The sequence below is a fragment of the Hylobates moloch genome, unplaced genomic scaffold (assembly GCF_009828535.3).
Source record: "Hylobates moloch isolate HMO894 unplaced genomic scaffold, HMol_V3 SCAFFOLD_3, whole genome shotgun sequence".
In the NCBI taxonomy this organism is placed as follows: Eukaryota; Metazoa; Chordata; class Mammalia; order Primates; family Hylobatidae; genus Hylobates; species Hylobates moloch.
Window position 1 is genome coordinate 95,649,675 of NW_026652278.1, and position 22,060 is coordinate 95,671,734.

The 22,060-nt window shown below is 45.8% G+C and overlaps 1 protein-coding gene and 1 long non-coding RNA gene across 4 annotated transcripts in view; one reads left to right on the forward strand and one right to left on the reverse strand.

Moving 5' to 3' along the window:
* The first annotated feature begins 234 nt into the window (after nt 1–234).
* Nucleotides 235–22,060, forward strand: part of JCAD (junctional cadherin 5 associated) — a 44,168-nt gene continuing 22,342 nt past the window's right edge. The window contains exons 1-4 of one of the 3 annotated variants that reach the window (XM_058436580.1): nt 276–339; nt 5,975–6,091; nt 7,216–7,341; nt 11,641–11,980. In XM_058436580.1, coding sequence (XP_058292563.1) covers nt 11,700–11,980 — 281 coding nt within the window. In that variant the 5' untranslated portion in view covers nt 276–339; nt 5,975–6,091; nt 7,216–7,341; nt 11,641–11,699. Of the gene's footprint in view, nt 340–5,974; nt 6,092–7,019; nt 7,125–7,215; nt 7,342–11,640; nt 11,981–22,060 lie in introns of those variants that run through there. The other 2 variants (XM_032144361.3, XM_032144356.2) reach the window with 2 other exon arrangements.
* On the reverse strand, nt 16,551–21,961 carry LOC131383102 (uncharacterized). Its single transcript, XR_009212865.1, has 4 exons — nt 21,408–21,961; nt 19,159–19,367; nt 17,448–17,488; nt 16,551–16,722 (listed from the first exon to the last, which is right to left on the reverse strand). It is a non-coding gene; the product is annotated as an uncharacterized LOC131383102 (long non-coding RNA).

Below are 22,060 nucleotides of genomic sequence, written 5' to 3' on the forward strand. Positions count from 1 at the left end.
TGAGAGTGTGTGTGTCTTTGGACATTTCCACAGGGTTGACGTGGCCCAAACCCAAGTGACAAGAAAAGAGGGAATGGTGGTCTGCCCACTTGTGCCTTCCGCGCGACCCACGCAGGCGGACCCCAAAAGCTTAGGAAGCTCGTGGCCTGGATACCGCCCTCAGCGCAGAGGAGGCAGCCCCGGGCGGTGGGCGGGGCGGGCCCGGGCGGTGGGCGGGGCGGACGGCGGTTCTCCGGGCATGCTCGGCCTCGGCGGCTGCAGGCGGGGCGGGTCGCGCTGGTCCCCGGCCGGCCGGAGCGGCGGCGGTGGCGGCGCGAGGCGGCATGAGGGAGCCGCTCGGTAAGTCCCGGCGTCTAACCTTCCTGGCTCCCAACGTCCATTAGGGCCGCTCCCACGGCGCTTCGCGGGCCTCACCCGCAGCCTCCCGCACTCCCCCCAACTTCTCTAGCTGGGACGTCGCTCCGGTCCCAGCCACCCCGGCGGTTGGGGATGTCCGCACCCCCAGTCGCAGCCCCGCCTGGGCCCCCCGCGCCGTGCCTGGCCCCGCAGCCTCTGGGTGGAGGGCGCCTGCCAGCCCGGGAGGGGCGTCACTCCCCTCAGGTGCCCAGCTCGGGGCGCGGGGGTCCCGGGGCGGGCACCGCGGGCCGCGGCTGGCGTTAGCGCTCGCGTCGCCCCTCGGCGCGCGGAGGGCCTGGGGGGCCGGGGTCACTCACTCCCCTCTCGAAGTCGCCCTCCCCAGCCTGTGGCCACCAACTCCTCCCTCGCCCTCGCACCCAGACCTCGCGGACCTCACCCCGGAGCTGACAGCCGCTGCGCTGGGTCCCCGAGGTCCCAGTTCCCACGCTGCCCCGGCCGTCTGGACTGCCCGGGACGGTGGGGGCTCCCGCCGCGGCCCCGCTCCCGCTCCAGTCTCTGCGCGGTCTGCGCTGGGGATTAGGGCGCTAATCGCGGCCGCCTCCCAGCGAGTGCCCTGGGCCGCCCGGCTCCCGGCTGCGCGTGGGGTGGGAGAAGGGCAGGAGCCCCGCCCAGGAGTGCTGTAAATCCCGTTAATCAGCTCATTTATGGGATCTGGAACCCGCCCACCCAGGGTCTCTGCGCTCAGATCTCCGCGGGCGCCCTCTGCTTCCCCCATCTCCAGTCGGGGTCCGTTCACCCCCAAAAGCCAGGGTTTGCCTGGATGCCCTGGCCACAGTGGGGCCCAGCAGTAGCAGCTAAAAGCGCCCCTCTCGCTTCCCGTCAAGAAGCAGAGCGCCTGGGATTCTTCTGGGCGTTTGTAAAGAAGCTGTGATTTCACTACTGAAGAAAAAAATAAAAACGAGAACTTTAGGCCAGCGCTACCTGGGCATGCCCTGGTGTTTGGTCATCCACACGCTTCAGGAGTAGAGAGGCCTTGGGGGAATTAGCTTGGGCACATCACCTCCCCACACCCACACCCACTCTCCCACTCCCGCACGCACTCCACCCGCCTCCCGTGTCCTCATTCCCTCCCCAAATCTAGTAGTTTGGTCTTAGTCTTGGGGAGACGGGTGGGGCGGTGCAGACCACACAACTCCCAGGGTTTCCTGTCCTGACAGTTTAATGTGATGTTTCTCCCACAACTTGTTTTCCTTCTCCGGTCTTTTGTCTTTTCAGATTTACAATGAATAGATATCCCAGAGATTGAGGGCTAGGGTTGCAAAATACAGGGATTTGGGGGAAGGGGCCTGATAGGTAGGATTCAGGCAGCCAGAAATGCTCTGGCAAAAAAAGGCAGTCTGCATGGTGTAAACTGAGGGTCATGGGCTGTACACGTAAAACTTTGGGAACGTCAGTTCATTTTAGAATTTTAAGACCACCAGCAAAGCAAGAATGCATACAGGCTTTTTTGGAAATCATATGCAGATTCTGTTTCATGGGACTTGTGCTGGTTTTTGTGTGAAATTGGAAGTTTGTTAAAGTGGTTTGGTTTTCCATAACGTCTGTGGATTGGGACTTAATTATTTACCTTGACATTAGGTGTCTAATTCTTAGTCACCAGCTTAACAAGCTTCCTGAAGTCTCTAAGTGTCACTCTGGGCATGCAGCATGTAACAAACTGTTACTCCGCCTGGAGTGGGTGAGAAAATATTTGTTGAACAGAGGCCTTTAATCTGCTGGGCCTTCCTCCTGTAAAACTTCACCCTTTGCTGCAGAGACTGGAAGGTCAGGCCCTTGGCAGGCCCAGGAGAATTAGGGGATTTGGGTGGGTGGAGAAAGCCTGTTTCAGGAAAAAAGAAGTTTGGCCTGAGTGGCCACATGCTCTGGACGACTTGACAAAGTCATCAGGGTTATCAAATAGCTCATTGAGTGGTCACAGATTCCAGAAGCCTGTGGTCTATTGTTCGGCAGCTATAAAATGTAACGGGGTTGGAGGTACACAAGGAAAATAAATAAGGACCAATTTTTTCACTTAAAGTAAATATAAAAAGATTCTTGTAGTCTAATTTTTAACATGCAATTTAAAAATAAATCCTAGAAATGTTATCAGTACAGAAAGCCCAGAAGTCTGGCTCCCCCAAGTTCTCACTGGCCAGTTTGGGAGGACAGTAAACACCAGTCATCCTTAGGAGTCCGTAGTTTTTCTTTTAATGAGCTTGGCGAAACTCCATGCTAATTAATCTGAAGAGAGTTTAGAACACAGAGCGTTGGAGTGAAACAATTGTTCTATTGTGGTTTTTATTTTGATAAGCAAAGACTCTCTCTCTGAAGTCCTCTGGGCCTATTGCTGAACCCATTACTGCAGTTTACTTGGGTTTTTAACAGATGTTGTTTTTCCGCCTTTGGATGAGAAGGGTTATCTCTCTCATTAAAACCTTGCTCTTGTGCTTTGTTTCAAGGGCCTGCTGATGGAAGGAATGTTGAGGTCCACTGACTTGCAAAGGCCAGCAGCCCAGGGAGGGGAGGTGTCGGGCTTTGATATATGCTTTAAACACTAAATGGTGTTTAGAAAAATACAGGAACCCCTCCCCCAGATCCTAAAACCTCAATTCTCTTGATTGGAATTGAAGATGTCGTGTTTAAAATTTGGATTATCTAGAACTAAATATCTTTCCCAACACCTTTCTATAGGTATGCTTGGGAATAGCCTGGTTAAATCAATAGGCTGGCAGATTTGTTATCAGACCGTGAAGTATCCTTATAGTTTTGGGCTTATTGGTTGTCTTTATAGTTTACCTGTAAAGCTCGTTTTTTCTGTATGTAAATGAAAGAATTTAGATACTATTAGGAAGAAGCACCAAGATACATTCCAAAGAAGGAAAGAAAAAAAAAAAAAAGCAAGCAACTTGTCTGTGTAGGAAGAATAGTTAGAGAAACAGAAACCAGATTGTTGCTACTGGTTATCTTTTGGCACTGTGGGGTTACTAGGAACTTTTCCTTTTTACTTAAGCACTGAGTTTTGCAGTGTTTACTTTTGAAATTGCTTTACATGACTTTTGTACTTAGGAAATAAATAAAAATGTAAAGATTATATGAAATAATTTAAGTCGAACACTTTGATAAAGACTTGGCTTTTTTAAATTCTGAAGATATTTTAAAACAAAACCAAAAGAAGGGTAAGTTTAATGGAATATTTAAGGTATCTTTACATGTGGAGCTTGACATATATGATGATAAGGGAATAAAATTCTAACCTATGATGATGTTTTACAGCTATTTTTGCAAATAGCCAAAAATTCCAAAAGATTTAAAAATCTTATCCAGTTTGAGTCCTTTCTTAATGACTTCTAATCTTTCAGAAATGTTAATGAGGTACTTAAGGTCTCATAAAAATATTGCTAGCCAAAGCAAGAATTGTGTGACACAGAATTTAGAGATGAAAGAGAAGACAGGAGAAAGAGTGTGTGTTTGTAAGTGCATGTATGTGTGTTCACATTAGTTGTGGAAAGAAAAAAAAAGGAGTCAGAGGAGATAATACTTAGGAAAAAAATTCAGTACATAATGTTGGGGACTTTTTTCTTTTTCTTTCTCTTTTTTTGAACAAATGCCTTAATACCAATCCACCCCAGCAAGATTAACGTTCCAAGATCCTTTTGATCTTAGACCCAAGTTTTCCAACTCATTTGTTTTTTGTCACCTTAAAGAAACCTAAGGATGTCCTCCTGAAATGATTACTTCACAGATTAAGTATGACTTTTTACATCTTGTGAGATTTTAACAACTTAGTGCCTTGGCGGAGTTGGTCATCACACGTGTGGTATGGTAATAGCAGTCTGTGAGAACTTGGTGTCCCAGGACTTCAACTGGAACTGTTGCGTTATTTAATAATTAAGACTGGAAAGGGAAATAGCAATTCTATTGTTCATAGTAAAATACAGAATTCTACCCTTAGGAAAAAATCTGTGGAAAGCATTAAAAACCTACGTGTTGGTTAGCAACATACTCCATTCTGGTTTGTTTTATGTCTTGGCGATTTACCTCTTGTTTAAAGAAAGTACTTTGTTATATATTAATCATAGCATTAGACCTAAATGTTGTCAGTTGAAGAGATATTTACACTGAACTGCCAACAATCTGAGGGACCAATTACATCTTAAGCATGGAATGTCAGTGAATACAACTGAAAAGTTTTAGGTCTTTTAGAGGAGTGACAATGTCTAATTAATACCTTTTTAGAATGCTGGTTGTAACCTTGTATTAGATATCTTCAGCAGCACATGTGATTTTGGCTTCCTGAAAACAGGTTAAGAGTCTCTCTGGCAGATAAGGCACATGTACCATATACTAGAGCCTTATGTGATTTACTATTCATTTATTCTTTTCTTCAATGTTTCTTTCATTGTCATTGAGGCTTCCAAATGCCTAACCTGTTTTTAAAGATGCACTTTCCTAATCTAACCTAAGCAGCATTTCATTTATGAAAGTTTTTTTCTGATGATGAAAGTTATATATAACTTAATTAAGTTATATAATATGTTAATATATTAAGTTATGAATAATGATGATTGGTGAAACAATATTGTTATATTAAATTATATAATAATAATATGTATATTATATATGTTGTTATATATACTTAAGTTAATATTAAGTATATGAAGTTAAGTATAGTAAGTATATGAAATTGCCAATATTTGACTATTTTTGACCTGCAAAATGACAATTTCATATGATTGGACCTAATACATTTCATGACAGAATATCATAAGATTCAGTAAAGTATAAATAAGGAAATTTTTCAAAAACTCAGAGTCCATCACCTCTGCTGACATTTTGGTATGTTTCCTTTCAGTGTTTTTTCCCCTTTCAAGTACATATGTATATAAACAAATTTGGTATGACATTGAATCTAGGGTTCTGTATCCTGTCTTTATTATTTAGCATGGTATCACGAGCATTTCCCTGTGCTGTTGTATACCTGAAAACATAATTTTATGTATGTGTATACATATTATAGTCCACTATATGGATACACCAGAATTTTTTTTTTTTTTTTTTTTTTTTTGAGATGGAGCCTCATTCTCGCTCAGGGTGAGGTGCAATGGCATGATCTCGGCTCACTGCAACCTTTGCCTCCCAAGTTCAAGCGATTCTCCCACCTCAACCTCCTGAGTAGCTGGGACTACAGGCACATGCCACTGCACCTAATTTTTCTTGGATTTTTAGTAGAAACGGGGTTTAACTGCATTGGTCAGGCTGGTCTCAAACTCCTGACCTTGGGTGGTCTGCCCACCTCAGCCTCGCAAAGTGCTGGGATTACAAGTGTGAGCCACTGCAGCTGGCCCAGAATTTTTTTTTTTTTTTTTTTTAACTAAATTAGACATTTAGTCTAATTTTGTTATTATCATAATTAAAACTCGGATAAATATCCTTATATAAAACACTGTGTATCTCTGATTATTTCATTAGGACAGATCCTAAGAAGTGAGATTATTCCATAGGGTTTCAGATGTTTAAAGATTTTGTTACATATTAATAATTCTTTTCTTTCTTTCTTTCTTTTTTTTTTTTGAGACAGAGTATCCGCTCTGTCACCCAGGCTGGAGTGTAGTGGCACAATCTCCACTCACTGCAGTTTCCACCTCAGGTTCAAAGGATCCTCCCACCTCAGCCTACTAGGTAGCTAGGACTACAGGTGAGCGCCACCACGCCTGGCTAATTTTTGTATTTTTAGTAGAGGTGGGGTTTCACCATGTTGGCCACGCTGGTCTCTAACTCCTGACCTCAAGTGATATGCCTGCCTCGGCCTCCCAAAATGTTGGGATCAAAGGTGTGAGCCAGCGAACCTGGCTAATCACTTTTAAGAAAGGAAATACTCATTTTCATTTACTTATAGCCTGCACCCCCCAGCCCCCACCATTTATACACACACAAACAGGAGAACCCTTATAGCTCCTCATGCCCTTACCAACAACAAGCATTGCTTTTTAAAAGCTTTAATCATCTCATAAGTGAATAATGGCATTTTGGTTTAATTTGCATTTCTTTGATTACAGGTGAGGGTGACCATGCTTTTCATCTTTTTAATAGCATATTTGTCTCTCTTTTTAAAGTTAATTTTTAGTTTGTGTTTTAGGCCAATTTTAAAAAGGAAAAGAGTTCTGGTTGATTTCATGAGTTCCTTAATGTTTTGTTTCCTTTCACTGTCTTCAGCATTATAACTGTAAATATGAGAATTAAAATGCTTATTTTTATAAATGGAAAGGGAGGAGAAGATGGTATCCGTTAAATGGCATTCATTTGCCAGTCCTAACCTTTAGTGATGAGAAGATCCATAATTGAAATAATACCACCTAGACCATAGCATCGCAAGGGAGGGTGCTGACGGGGTCTTATTTGTCTTTATATTCTTCAGCCCAGTGCCTGGCACTTCGAATGTAAAACAAGTGCCCTGATGAATTTACGTTGGCGTAAGCGTGCAGCACCCGCACTCTGGGCTGGAGAATCGCTGGATGTTTCGCTCCTGGCCTGCCTTCCCCAGCCCACTCCTTTCCTCAGTGGGTGGCCATTTATCTCTACTCTCTTGAGTGGCCTCTGCATGGGTGCTAATGAGGCCAAGGTCAGAGGTTCTGTCTTCAGATGACCTATTTAGCCCTGTTCTGTGTCATGGCCACAAGCTGTACTTTTTTCCTGGGGCAGCTGACTTCGATGCCTGCTGCTCATCACAGGTGAGAATAGGCTAGAGAAGGGGGGCTGCTTCCTAGAGCTAGAAGGACCCTAAAGAACCTCTAGTTCAGCCTTCTCATTTTACTCTTTCAGGAGAAGACTGAGACCCAAAGGGTTCTCTGCTTTCCTCCTGTGCAGTGATTCAGGCTTGATTCAGCTCACAGATAAATACCACGCACCATGGAGAAACAGACACTCATCCCAAGAGCGAAGCGGGAGGTAACCCAGCCCCATGCCCAATGTCAGTGGATCGTTAACAGCAACTTTCTAATTCTATAATCCCTTCCATTTGAATAGACACCATAGAGCTAATATTTAAAGAACTTTGAAAAGGTGCCATGCAGTAAGATCACTGCAAGTGGTCTTATTCAGGTTCTTTGGAAGGACAAATAATTAATCTTTGATGAAAATCCATTTGATGATGATTTGGGGAAAAGAGAATTTTGTGAGACTAGGTTGGTTAAATCAAAATAAAATGAGCTGTCATCTTCTCAAACCAACAATTATTTCCAGTTTCTATATTTCTATTAATGGAATGATCATTATCCTCGTCACTGAGGCTAAAATCCATTGTACTTCTTCTCCTGAAAATTACTCTTATTATTCCTTTTTTTTCTTATCCCCTCTGCCAGCCCCCTGTGCATGTTACAATAGAAAGGACTTGTAACTACAGGTCCCCCATCTGTTCTCGCTCTATCCACTTTAGTCCCCTGCTTTTCTGCCAGATTTCCCTTGCCCAAACCCATTTGTGGTTTGCTATTGTCTATTCAAATTAAGTCCAAATTCTATTAATGTTGCAGATAAGAATGGCTATTTCTATATAGGACTTTTTTTTCTTTAAGAATTTATTTTTTTAAAGTTACTCATCTCCCACTTATTATAGATGTCGTTTGTATGCATTTCATTTTCATACAGCAGGCGTTATTATAACCCCATGTTATTTATGAAAAGCTCAAAACTCCAAATGATCAAAGAGGTCTGTTAAGGTCACAAGGCAATTGCATGGTGTATTTGAGAGCGAATCATATTACTGAGCATTTAAACATTAACACTAGCGTTACCATCAAGACATTATAGTCAAGTGAGGCATCAACTCTTGTGTGTGTGTGTGCGCGTGTGTGTGTGCGTGTATGTGCGTGTGTGTGTGGTGTGTGAGAAGAGTAATCTAGAAGAGCCATCCTGCTCCTAGAGAATAAAGGAGAATTTTTTTCCTTTTAAATACATGGCTTTTAATTTTAATGCCACCATGCCTTCTCTCTTTCCTTATTTATGTGTATGGATTATTTGGTAAACTAGGAAACTTTTTTTATGTTAAGGAAGAAAATATAGATGAGTGAACCTAAATTAGTAGCCTGAACTTTGAAGCTAGACAGACCTAGTTCAAACCATGGATCTAACACAAGCTGTGTAACCTTGGACTGTCAGCCTCAGTTTTCTTGTGAAAATGGAGACATTCCTGTCTACATCGAGAAGTTTGCTGGAAGCATAGAATGAATGAAAGTGTGCCAGTACAGAATCTAGCACATTACAGATGGTCATGAATAGTTGATGTTATTAGATTTCATGTGTGCTGCAATCCTGGGTTTATAATTCAGGTTTTTCCTTGGAGTTTGTAGAGGAAGAGTTTATTGGGCTGGGCGGGGGGAGGGAAGAATGAGTTAACTATGATTGAAAGGTATTCTTGCTAAATATAATTACCATGCAAACACATAGCCATATTGGACCAACCTATCCAGCCCCAGGAAGAAAATGGCCCACATCTGTGTTTTGTGAGGGTTATGTCTTCTCTGCCATTCTGACAAATGGACTGTAGCACAACCAGCTGTGTGCTGCACATGCCTGTTCCTCAGTGTATTCGGTGGCCACTTGGAGTACAGTGCAATTTGCTTTTATTTTAAAGAGCCCGGCATAGTAAGAGAGAGAAACTGAGTGTTGTGAGACCTAATGCTAACTTTAACTGTGATGCTGACCCTGTGTGTGATGTTGAACCAGTGAGCCTGGGGACTTTGTTCTAGGCTGCCAGGATTCTGTTACTAAGCCATTAATTTCTTTTCTTTTCTTTTTTTTTTTTGGAGACAGGGTCGTGCTGTGTCACTCAGGCTGGAGTGCAGTGGCATGATTTCGGCTCATGGCCACCTCCGCCTCCCGGGTTCAAGCGATTATCCTCCTTCAGGCTCTTGAGTAACTGGGATTACCGGTGTTTGCCATCATGCCTGGCTAATTTTTGTATTTTTAGTGGAGACAGGCTCTCTCCATGTTGGCCAAGCTTGTCTCAAACTCCTGGCCTCAAGTGATTCACCCACCTAGCCTCCTAAAGTACTGGGATTATAGGCGTGAGCCACCGTGCCTGGCCCCATTTCTTTACCCTTGGGATAATTCTACTCATAATCTACTTTAAATGCCAGTTTCCCTTCTCATACACAAACACATGCTCTTTGCCTAATGAACTCCTAACCATTCTTCAAAACCTAGCTCAAACACTTCTGTCTCTCATTTGTGCATTTTCTCAACAAGTATTTATTGAGTGCATACTGTGTGCAAGTTGCTGGGGATAAAGCATCAAACAAACCAAAGACCCTGCCCTAAAGCCTGACTCTGTGTTCCTAAAGCCCTTTGCTTGTGATAGGATCTCAAATCTCTGTAATCCCTCGCGTGGTGGAACTTACTCTGTTGAATTAAAGAACAAACCCTTACTTCTCTGGTCCTTCCTTGTCTGTTGAAGCAAATGACCCAAGTTGTACAACTCCTTGAAAGACATGCAGTAGGAGTGTGAGGAGTGGCAGAGTTGCTATGGAGATTTTTCTATTAGTACAGTAGCTGCCAGAGCTTATCAGCCTCCATAAAATGTAGGGACATAATGGAAAATTATCAACTTCCAAAGTTTGATACTCTCCATGCTGACAGGCGAGACTTTCCCTACTGTAATCTAGCAGGTGATGAAGAGTGAGGACAGGCAAGCAGAATTGTGCGACAGACCCAAGTAAGAGCTCCCAGTGACAGGAAACACATGCCGCAGGCATCTTCCTTTCACCTGCACACGGGCCAGCAGGCGTTTCCTGGCCATTGTTCGCCATGGCTGCAGCGGCTCTATTTCCGTCCACCAGCGAAGTGGGGCTGGAGCTGGCTGAGCTTTTTGATGGGGCTGGCTTTTGTGGCTTTTGTGTGTCTCTCACCCAGGCCAGCATTACCATCAGCCCCCCTGGAAGCAGTGGTGGGTGTACCCGTCTGACCAATCTGTCTTACGCCTTATCATCAAAGGGAAGACTTAGGAAGAAAGATGTTCTCATGTAGGAATAAACAGGGCGGCTCTACCTCTTTTGCTCATGGGTAGGTTTCTGCCCATTTTCATTCTTCTTTGTGGGTACTCTTGTTTTGTGCAGCTTACACTGGAGGAAGTTGCTGCTGTTGATTCAGGTACTATGGCAGGATTTTGGTGTGGACATCCTTGGCTGAGAGATGCAAAAACTTTTCCCCAAGATCTACTGGGAAGAAATTTGATTGATAAAAGTTTCATAAGGAGGCCGGGTGTGGTGGCTCATGGCTGTAATCCCAGCACTTTGGAAGGCAGAGGCGGGTGGATTACCTGAGTTTAGGAGTTCGAGACCAGCCTGGCCAACATGGTGAAACCCTGTCTCTATAAAAAATACAAAAAATTAGCCAGGCGTGGTGGCATATGTCTGTATTCCCAGCAACTCGAGAGGCTGAGGCAGGAGAATCGCTTGAACCCAGGAGGTGGAGGTTGCACAGAGTCAAAATCATGCCACTGTACTCCAGCCTGGGCAACAAGAGCGAAACTCTATCTCAAAAAAAAAAAAAAAAAAAAAAGACTTTCATAAGGAAAAGAGAACTCTGGGCTTGTGTAGTGAGTTGGGTGTGTATGATTGATCAGTGTGTTATTTTCTCGTCATGAACCCAAAGAGTTAAAATCTATTTTTGGTTGCTAGTTAACTGCCCCGGGGTGGCTGCCCTGGCAGTTGCTGTTTTGATCGCTTCCGCTGAATTGTATCATGACTGTGTTGATTAAAGATCTCACTCTCTCCTAGAGCAAAAGGTATGTCTACAAGATGAAAGCAGGGGCATGTCCTTAGATTAAGCTGGATATTGGTGGTTTCTCTTTTTAGAAACATGAAGCAGTCATTGCAGCTCCCAGGTCTGTATTTTTTTTGTCCGCAGTCCTGCTGTTTGTAGGTGAGTGGGACAAGGGGAAGGTGGACAGTGTTAATCATGTCACTGCTTAAGCGCCGTGCCACATGCTCTTCTACCAGAGGCAGCCATCGAAGGGTGAGGTCCTCAGGGTTCCACCACATCCTCTAGAGCCAGAGCCACACCCACTTTCTAGGTGAATAGAACGGAGAGTAATTTCAGGCAGAGCCATCCCTGTGTCTCCTCTTTCTGTGCAGGTTCTGTGCTGTGTCCATCGCCGTGGTCTGGTTTGGTGGGGGGACCACGGGAGGAGGAGGTGTCAGACTGACCTCCAGGGAGACCTAGTCACAAATAGAGCTCTCTGTTGTCCTGCAGTGCTGGGTCCTGCCACCACCATGGTTCCAGTGGTTGAGCTTTGCTGAAGCCCGGGCATCATGTACAGTGTAGAAGACCTCCTGATCTCTCATGGATACAAACTGTCAAGAGACCTCCCGGCATCACGCGAGGATAACCCCAAGGGGCGCCAGGCAGCGAGGACTGGGACACGAGCAGGCCAGGGCCTGCAGAATGGGCATGAGGATGGCCCTGCGGCCCTCGCACATCGTAAGACGTCCGCAGGGAAAGGACACGTGAGTGACTCCGAAAGCCGCCACAGCACACCGAGAGGCCACGGGGAGCCCCAGAGCACTTCTGCTTCCAGAACCTCGGAGGCGGGGTAAGTTTCACTGTAAACCCACCATTTTCTTTTGACTCAGGAGTTTGGCAGTGGGTGATGTGTAGGTAAACTCTTTCAACTCCATATTTGGCCAGGGCCAAGGAGGGAGAAATGGTATTAGACACAAGAACACTTTTTTTGTTTTTTGTTTTGTTTTGTTTTTGAGACGGAGTCTCGCCCTGTCGTCCAGGCTGGAGTGCAATTGTGCAATCTCGGCTCACTGCAACCACCTCCAGGGTTCAAGCGATTCTCCTGCCTCAGCCTTCTGAGTAGCTGGGATTACAGGCGTGCGCCACCACACCTGGCTAATTTTTGTATTTTTAGTAGAGACGGGGTTTCACCATGTTAGTCAGTCTGGTCTCGAACTCCTGACCTTGTGATCTGCCCACCTCAGCCTCCCAAAGTGCTGGGATTAGTGAGACACAGCACCCGGCCACTTTTTTTGTATTTTTAGAGACAAGGTCTCACTCTGTTGCCCAGGCTGGAGTGCAGTGGTGCAGTCATAACTCACTGCAGCCTTGACCTCCTGGGCTCAAATGATTCTCCCACCTCAGCCTCTCGAATAGCTGGGCCAGGTGCACACAACCACACCTGGCTAATTTTTATTTTTTGTAGAGACAGAGTCTCACTGTGTTGCCCAGGCTGATCTCTAACTCCTGGCCTCATGCAGTCCTCCCACCTCAGCCTCCCAGAGCACTGGGATTAGAGGCATGAGCCACCACGCCCAGCCCAAGATCACTTGTTTCCACTGAGATATTCAGGGTGTTCCAGCAGCACTTAGCACAAGGCTTGGCCATAATGGGCCTTCAGTAAATAGCAGTGAGTAAACACATTCTATCATGCTAAATGCCATGTGTTAGGACTCTGCTTCTTGGTTCCCTTGTAATCTCTTCATCTTGCCTCAGATAGGAGTCATTTTAGAACTTTGTAAAAGCTATTTCACAACCACACACCCATTCACAGTATATTTGGCTTTCTTATTAACACAATTCAATATTTTGCAGGTTACAGAGAGTGAAAAGGGCTCTGTATTCCCCTCCGTTTGTAAAACAAAACATTTCTTCTGGTATATTCATATCATTCCATTGGCTTCTGACCTATCTTTTCCTTGCACACACACTGGCCCTAATGTGGGCATCCCATCTGAATACAGCTGCATCTGTGGGTGTTTCCTTACAACAAAAAGAGAGGGCGGGTTAGCTAGGGGAACAGGATGGTAAAAAAGGAGAGAATTTTGGCAGCTTGCCACAGAGCCAGGCTGGGAGAGGAGCCCTGAAACCCTCTCCCAGGCGGTTTCCACCTGGAGGAAACCTTTGTCATCCCTTCCTAACACTGTGTTTGCCTTTAGTGCTGCACTGGGACCAGGCACAGATTGGGGAGGAAGAGCTCTGAGTCTACAGAGCGTGTTATGTAACTGCATGTCAGCAGTTAGATACGGACAAAGGACACAGACGGAATCAGGGACCTTTCTTTAAGAAAAACAAACAAACACACAAAACAGGCAAGTCTGATGGGAATGAACTCGCCTCCCATGGTTAGAGGTCACCCTTGCAGAGAAAGGACCTTCCTTGTTGGTTGACAGTTTTCAGGCAAAAATGGGAAGGATTTTGTTTTTAGAGTCAGAGCACTTAACACATTATTGTAGAAAAGCAAAGGTGAGAGCCCTCGTTTTTGCCCAGCATAGTAAAAGCAGGTTTAAGTCGCCAAGTCAGATGCTTCTCCAGAGAGGAGCAAGAGGAGTTAGCACTGATGGAGCCAGGCTAAGGGGGGGAAAATCACAATGAAGAAGGGGCTGGAAGCTGTTTCTCTTTCACCTTGTGCTTCAGAACTCACACTTCTGTCGACTACTGTCAAGGCCTTCACTTTCTTGGCCGCCATTTTCCAGCATGGAGCTGGAAAAGGGGTCTTATGGGTGAGTTGGCTGAGGGTTCAGATAACCTTAATGACTACCACACAAATGGGTGCTTGTTTTTTTTTTTTTTTTTCATTTAGTTTTCTGCTGAGTATATCTGTACCTTCCAACTTGGATATCAAGGTACTGAGATTGTACCTTGTCTCCTGTTTCTTTTGTTTCTTGTACAGAGTCGTACAGTACGGGGCATATATGGTTATTTAATACATGCTCATATGTTCAATTTATTCTTTCTCCAATTGTAGCAACTGTTGAAAAGCAGAACGGTCAGTTTCTAATGAAGTAAAGACAGGGCTATGGAATCCCTGCAGATGGACCGTGTAGGTTATGTGGGGTTTCCCTCAAATTTGAGGGGCTAGATCAGAGTTGAGTCCCATGGTGGGAGGCAGGAGAATCCCCTTTAGAATTCTGTGCGGGCAGTGTGGCCGCCAACCTCATCCACAACTCGCTCGGGACTTTCTAGCCCCTTGTGTGGTAACAGGTTCCTGAGGACTATGGCATAATCAGATCTGCAAGCTGCCTTTCTTTCCATCCTGAGTGAAGGGCTCAGATAAGTGGCTTTGTGTAGCCCTGGGATGTTTTCATACAGATGACAGAGTTCTCGACAGATCTGGCCTCTTGTCCATGTTGTTGAGATTGGCCGATTCACTTAGATGGTGTAGAGTGGCTTTTGGATTGAAGGTTGGCTCCTAGGGTAGAAACAGCAAATGCATACATGTTTGCAGACATCCCTGCCAGTGCCCCAAGCTTCAGAGACTGGCTGCAAGGTTCCCTGGGTTGAAATGAAAGACTTTATTTTTTTAGATGCCCAATAGAGAACTGAAAATTGGAGGGAAACAGAAAGGTAGGCATGAAGGAGAATTGTTTTTCCCCATCAGAAACAAAGTGCTTTGGGAAAAAGTTAATAGGTGTCAATAGTTAACAGCTTAAATTAAAAAAAAAAATAAGCCAATACTACTATGGCTTCTGTGAATTCTGAATCTGATGAATAAATGATGCTGTCAGATCCCAGTCTTTGGTTACTCAAAAGCACAGGTGTGGTCTTGCTGCCTCCTCCATCCCACACAGTGACCTCTGCTGGGCTGGCCTCCCGGTCTAGGGGGTACCTGGGGCCCAGGATAGCCCTGTCCAACTTGAAGCCATCAGCGTGATTGGGAAGGGTCACGAGGGTTCCTCTTCTGCAGTTTCTTGGTTGAGGGCTGCCTTAAAGTGTGTCCCCACACTTTGAGCCAGTCCTCAACACCCCACTGATGTCTTGGGAAAGATGGAGATCAAGGTCATTTGGAAGGCCACAGGGGCTGAATGGAAATTTGTTTGTTTTATTCTGACAGGATAGTAGAGACCTAGGCATGTTGGTAGTATTATTATCTTATAACTGAAGAACATTGCATTCATCCAATGTGTGCTGCTCTAACAGGCTGGGTAATTTACGATGAATGGAAATTTATCAGTTCACAGTTCTAGAGGCTGAGAAATCCAGGGTCAAGGTGCTGGTATCTCATGAGGACCTTCTTGCTGTGTCATCTCATGGTGGAAAGTGAGAGAGTGAGATCAAACAAGAGAGAGCTGAACTCATCCTTTTATAAGGGTACCAATCCCACCCAGGAGGGTGGAACCCTCATGACCTCATCACTTCTTAAAGGTACCACCTCTTAATACTGTTACAATGGCAATTCAATTTCAACAGGAGTTTTAGACAGAATAAATATTTAAACCATAGCCAACACAAAGCCCAGAGGATGTCACTGGCCATCAATGGCTGCTCAGTGCAGCAGTGGAGGGAGCCCAGCTTGGGCCACAACTCCCCCACTCCCGGGCTGCCAGATGTCTTGGGGCTGCCACCCTGCAGCAGCACTGGGCCTGGCTGAGCTCTCCCCAGGTGAGGCCTGTTTTTGTTTGAAAGGAGCACTTGATTCTGTGAGCTCCTGGGGTTACCATCACTGGATGGTCTTTTCTCAGTCCCTTGTCTTCCACCCTCCCCCTGGCATACATGGACGTGTGACAGCTCTCAGAGCCCAGCTGCCAGCTGTGTCCCTTTCCTGTCTGGAGAGGCCTATAAAGACTGCATCCTGACCTGTCTACACGAGATAATGCACATAACACTGCTCTTCTGTGGACGTTGTAAAGGGAGCATACATGGAAGGCAGGATTATCCATCATCTGGGGCTTAGCTGGAATATCAGCATTGTCTGGTGAGAATGGTCAGGACTGTTCCTTACCCTGTAATGATTAGTATCAGTTTAGAACAGAGTTTCTGATTTAAAGACCAGCTCTATCTAGTAAAACTTTTTTACTTTTTTTTTCTTTTTCCCTTTCTTACTTGAGGGACTTCTAGTAAAACTTAAAAAAACAAACACAAATATGAAGCTTTGATGAGATTTTCGAGCATGCAGGATACTTGTTTCCTAATATGCTGAGGGGGCTGTTGCTTTGAGCTTTCACTATTAGCACATCAAGTAGTATTGAGCATCTAGGACAGGAGAAGAATGACAATTCTGTTGTGAAGAAAGGCAAAGGAGCATGTGAACTTGCTAAAAATCTCTTAGGTGCAAGTAGTGGAGAAGGACCAAGAATTGGTTCTCCTTCGTACATAGTTTATCTAAATTGATGAGTAGACAGTAATTGTTTTTGGAAGCTACATGTTAATGTGTTGGGCCATTGTTTATATGACTGGTAACTTTACCAGCGTTTAAAGCACAGCAGATGGACTGTGAAGCCTGACTGTGGGACCCTTGGCTCAGGGGTCCTCCTTGCCCCCGGGCTGAAGACTTCCTAGCAGTAAAGTTTCCCTGCTTCGTAGATCCTTTGGGAGGCAGGAAGTGGAACCTACCTGAAAGGAAAGGGAGGGGTCGTTGTAAGGATTCATGGAGAGATTCACGGACCATTCATAGGAAATGGAGAAAGACTGGCTGGCCTCATTAGACATGGAATGAGAAGGTGTCCCCCTGGATTGTGGGTTATTCCCCTGGGGACTCATTCCTCTCTGTCTCCGATTGCCACCCATCTCTGCGTCTCCGGGTACTTGTTTTGCTCCTCTTCCCTTCCCTGACAGCTTCTGCTTCCCCGTACCTCTGGCTGGCAGAGACTTAGACTCCGCCCTTGCTCCCCTTGATGGCTTAGCTTCAGAACCCACTGCTGACAACTGCCCGCATCTCTTAGTTGAAACTTTTGAAAAAATTGAGTTTCAGACAGCCGGTGGATGCTTGAGTCTGGGTTAGGGTGTCTCCCCACTCCGATCAGACGGGAGGGGCTGGACAAGGGAGAGGGAAGTTGGATGGGGAGGAGAGAATGACCAGGCATGGGTGCCTAAGCTTTCCCCGCTGCAGGGGCTGCGGGTGAGGACAGTTTCCAGGCCACAGGGACTGCCTGTGTACCCCAAAACATGTTCTCTTCACAGACCATTTGACAAATAACACTCAAGACTTGGCATTTTCCCCTTTTTAAGTCATTGACTCCACAGAAAGCTCATCTAGATGCTAGCCGGCTCCTAAATGGTCTCAGTTAACAGATTGTAGTGATGAAACTGGCTGTAGGCTTTGCATGAAAGTCACTTACGTGGTCCAGGAAAAGACTCACAGGCCATGTCCAAAGCTTGCCTGCTGAAACACACACACACACACACACACACACACACACACAAACACACACACAGATTAAGAGGAAGTGGGCAAAGAGGAAAAACTGTGTTATCTGCACATGGAGGAAACTGCATGCTTAAAATACAAGTAGCCAAAACTAAATAATACTTAACGACCATTAAAATATGTAAAAGGCTGTTATCAGGCACTCAGGGTTTCCTTAATGTGTTTCCTTTGAAATATTATAATCAGAGGAAGCTGTAAAATACACTTAACATAGCAGAGGTTTGAGGCTGAAAGTTATACCATAATTGGCTCCTCTCTGCATAGCCCCAGGAATTCTGGTAAGATTTTTTTGTTAGTTACCCATGAGAATAACTTGTAATTATCTCCTGTCATCAGTGGCAGTTGTAACTAATGAGAGACTTAGCAACCTAGGTAGAGTCTCTGATGTGGTGGTCTGGGGCCCTCATCTTGGGAGGTTTCCATTTGATCAGTAAACATCCATTCTAGATAGTGCTACTGGATATGGTAAACAGTTCATTTTCAGGGTCTTTTAAAGCTTCTCTTAAATCATATCCTGCTTATAAGGGTTTTCCAAAAACAGAGAATGCTTCAAGTTTAACATCTGTTTCTATGTTCCTCTTTCTTTTACAAACTTATAAATCCACAAACACGATTTGCCTTTTCACTGCTTTTCATCCTAAGCATTAGCTGTTGGTATTTTGACCTTGTTACAAGGCAAAGCCTGTCTTTCTTGAGGGCTGGCATGCTCATGAACACTAGGAAGACGCAGGCCACCTCTTCCCCCACTGTCTTCTGTATGCCCTTCTCCTTGGTCTCGTTTGTAAGTGTGGAAACTTCCAGAAGGGCCTGGAAGCTGGTCCTCTCTCCTGCGTGTGCCCCATGTAGCTTTTACCAGCACCAGTTTCCCCACTAAAAAGCAGGTTGTGTCCTTTGAACGTGAGGCTTCTGGAGGTGCAGTGGTGTGTGGAGGTGCAGGCTTCTGGAGTGACAAGGAAGATCCAGCAGCAGCACCGCTGAGGGCCTCATGCATCTTGATGGTTATGCCATCCCCAAGAGGAGAGTTGTTCATGTGGAATTCTGCCTTTAGCTAGAGAACTGGATGAGTCTGAGAGCTAGGAAATGCCCCACAGAGAGACACCAAGGTTAGGAATGTGAGACGGGGGTCCAAAAGAGACCTGAGTGGGTCTTCCGGTCCAGCCACTTTGCCTCAAAGATGGCTGTGCCTCTGCGTTCTCGACAAAGGACAGGGTGTGGACTGGGGGTGTCACTGGTGGGCCGCTGTGCAGCTATGGGGCCTGGGGCCTTTAGGCAGCCTCCCTAGTGTGTCGTCACCAGAGACCCAGCTGCAGGGTCCTTCAGGCTCTCAGAAACCCATGACTAGTGACCGCCTTTTCTGCTCCTCACAGCGCTCATCTTGGCTTCTGAAGAACCGTGGGTCAGAGGCACCGCGAATATTCCATAAATATTCGTTCAATAAATGAATAAGTAAATGAAAGCGAGAGTGGTGCTAGAAAAAGGCAAATGAGAAACGAGGCTGGTCTTTCTCCGTGTCTATCATGGCACTCTGTGGTTCACACTGGTGAAGGCAGTTTAACATAGTAAAAATCTGACATGCCCTTATTTAAGAGAAAATATGAAAATACTGAAATAATCTGCCTTACCTGTTAGATACGCATGAGAGAGAATGGATTACAGCTTCTCTTCCTGCCTTGTTTTAATAAATGAAATACTGGTTTGTTCTACATCCATATTGTGGAAATGGGTGTAGCTTCTTTGTCAGAGACCAGCCACGCCCAGGAGGAGCAGCGTCTTGTGATGACAGTCAGCTACATCACTCTTTCCTGGCATTGTGAAGGCCTGTTGATTACAGCTTAGACAAAGACAATGCCGATCTGAAATAATCATCACCTTCAGACAGACACTCGGTTCTTCACCCTTTCCTGTGTGCCACCCGCTCCCCCTTCCCCAGGCGATCAAGCAAACAGAGCTTCAAGATAACCTACTCCATTGAGAATGTATTTTAATTGAGTTAATACCAAATGAAACAAGGGCTTCTTATGTGTCAGGCACTGTGCTAAACACTCTGAATGTATCATCTCATTTAATTCCTCCCAGGATACAAAAAAGGAAGGCTTAGTCCGTCCCTGCAGTACAGATGAGGCATCAGAGGCAGGGGCAGTTAAGGACGCTGCCGACAGCGTTCCACTGTACAGCCGTGGTGTTGGCCTTTAAACCCATGCCGCCCCTCCAGTGGCCAGGGCAGCTGCTCACCACTCTACTGGCAACGTTCCAACACTGCTCCCTGTTGGTGTGGTGAGAAGCCAGAAACCACCCCTCTGCAGGTGCCCTGGGCCTGGACTGTTCCGTTGACCCCGGGCAGCCATCTTTGGGTGTCAACTGCAGGTTCATCCGGCTCCCCAAGGACCGGCCACAGACATTGTCTTCTCCGCCTATTTTTCTGCATCTGTACCTTTTCTTCTTCAAGTTAGGGAATCCACAAGAAAGTGATGAATAACACTTTGAAGGTATTATCTCATTTCATCCCTCCCAGAAAACTCAAAAGGAAGGCTTCTGTCCCTGCAGTACAGATGAAGCATCAGAAGCCGAGGCTGGTCCGGCTGCCCAGCCGTCAGGTGGGAAGGGCCTTGCATTGTGGGAGGGAACAGTGTCTGCCCTGCGTGCAGTCCCCAGGACTTCTCCTAGTCACTCGGGTGGGGAACCATTTCTCTAGTGCTTCCTGTCCCTGCCTGTGACGACACCCTCAGGGGTGGCTTCCTGTAAGCCCTGGGATGCTCCCGGGATGATCATTGATGTGGAGGGACAGGGTCCTCTATCAGTGGGATCCTAGCATGGGAGGAGCGTCAGCATATGGCCCTGTAGGGAGTTTGCCTCCGAGTAAGGGCCACCCAGTGTGGCTTCTTGCCTTTACATTCATTAGAAGGCATCAGTGCGTCCTTGCCGTGTTAATCAGTAAAAGGAGTGGGCTCATTTATATAGCTGGCATGAGTCAGAGGTTAGGGGTTTGTGACCCAGCTTTCTTCCCTCAGAAGTGCAGTTGCAGGAAGGATGTTGTTCAGAGATGCCCTGACTCCCAATGAGAGGTTCTAGCACCTTCATCGGGGACACATTAGTACACGCAGCTGGCGGCTGCCCCAGGAGCCCTCACCAGTTCCACCTACCTTTTCTCCAGGTTATTGTTTTCCTTCTCCTTCCAGGTGGACCTATGCCCTTCTTCCTTCATTTGTATCCCTTTGCTCCATCCTGCTTCTCTCTTCTCTCTTCTCTTCTCCCTTTCTCTTTCTCTTTTCTTTCTTTTCTTTTCTTTCCTTTTCTCTTTCTTTCTTTCTTTTTTTTCTTTCTTTCTTTTTCTTTTTTTGAGACAGGGTCTCTCTGTCACCCAGGCTGGAGTGCAGTGGCACCATCTCAGCTCACTGCAGCCTTGACCTCCCAGGCTCAAGCATTCCTCCTGCCTCATCTCGAGTAGCTAGGACCACAGGCACTCACCACCACATCTAGCTAATTTTTCTTTTTAAATTTTTTGTGGAGACTAGGTTTCCTTATGTTTCCCAGGCTGGTCTCTAACTCCTGGGCTCAAGCGATCCTCCTACCTCAGCCTCTCAAAGTGCTGGGATTACAGGCGTGAACCTCCGTGCCGGGTCTCTGTTTGTCTTCTCTACCTGTAGGTTGGTCAGTGGTCCACATCAATGAGGCGCCCCCTTGCATGAGTGGTCTCCCAGCCCCTGATTTTGTTACGTGCATTAAACACTACTAGAATTACCATGACAGTTTCCAAGCTGGCGCCATCCTTCACATCAGCACCAGTTGTGAATTTACTAATTTGTGAAAAGGAAGCAACAACCCCAAAACCCAGTCCCGGGGCGGGGCCTGTGGACCGTGGCCTCCGACTTACCTTGTGTGTATAAAAGTTCTTTACTAGACCTTGCAAAATCAAAAGTCTACTGAAGCTTTAACCCAAAGATGATTCAGAAACCTGCTGGCAACCACAAAAGAGCAATTTGTGTCCCTTTCTAGCCGTCAGAGTTTAAAAAATATTATGGTCTTGTGGCTGGCCAGGTTGGCACTGTAGTGGCAATGGCTTCCAACTTTTTTTTTTTTTTAATTTTTCCATTCTGAGCTCATCTTTGTGGAAGCCAGACCCAAGCGCAGGAGTTCAAAGCCCATGCTATGGAGGAAGTATGACTTCAAGGGCTTCCATCCAGGTCGATATCAGTGGGTGCCTTTCCAAAATGCCTCCTACTTAATTTCCTCTGTGCACGTTGATAACTCAAGTGCCTTTGAATTGCTTTCCTGTGCCCCTTCTTCAAATGTCCAAATTTAGCATCACTTCTAAGTCCTCAAATTTATTATGCTTCCTCTTCCAGACCCATTATTTGTGTATTATTTTTTTTTTAATAACAAAACTGTAACCTCCGGAAATAGTCCACCAGGTACTTTATGTTTTAACTGAATCTGCACTGTCTGTCATCTAGAGTCATTCATTGTGACATCATAAAAAGCATTAGCCTGACAACACATTAGCAGTCTGACTGGGCATTTGTGGAT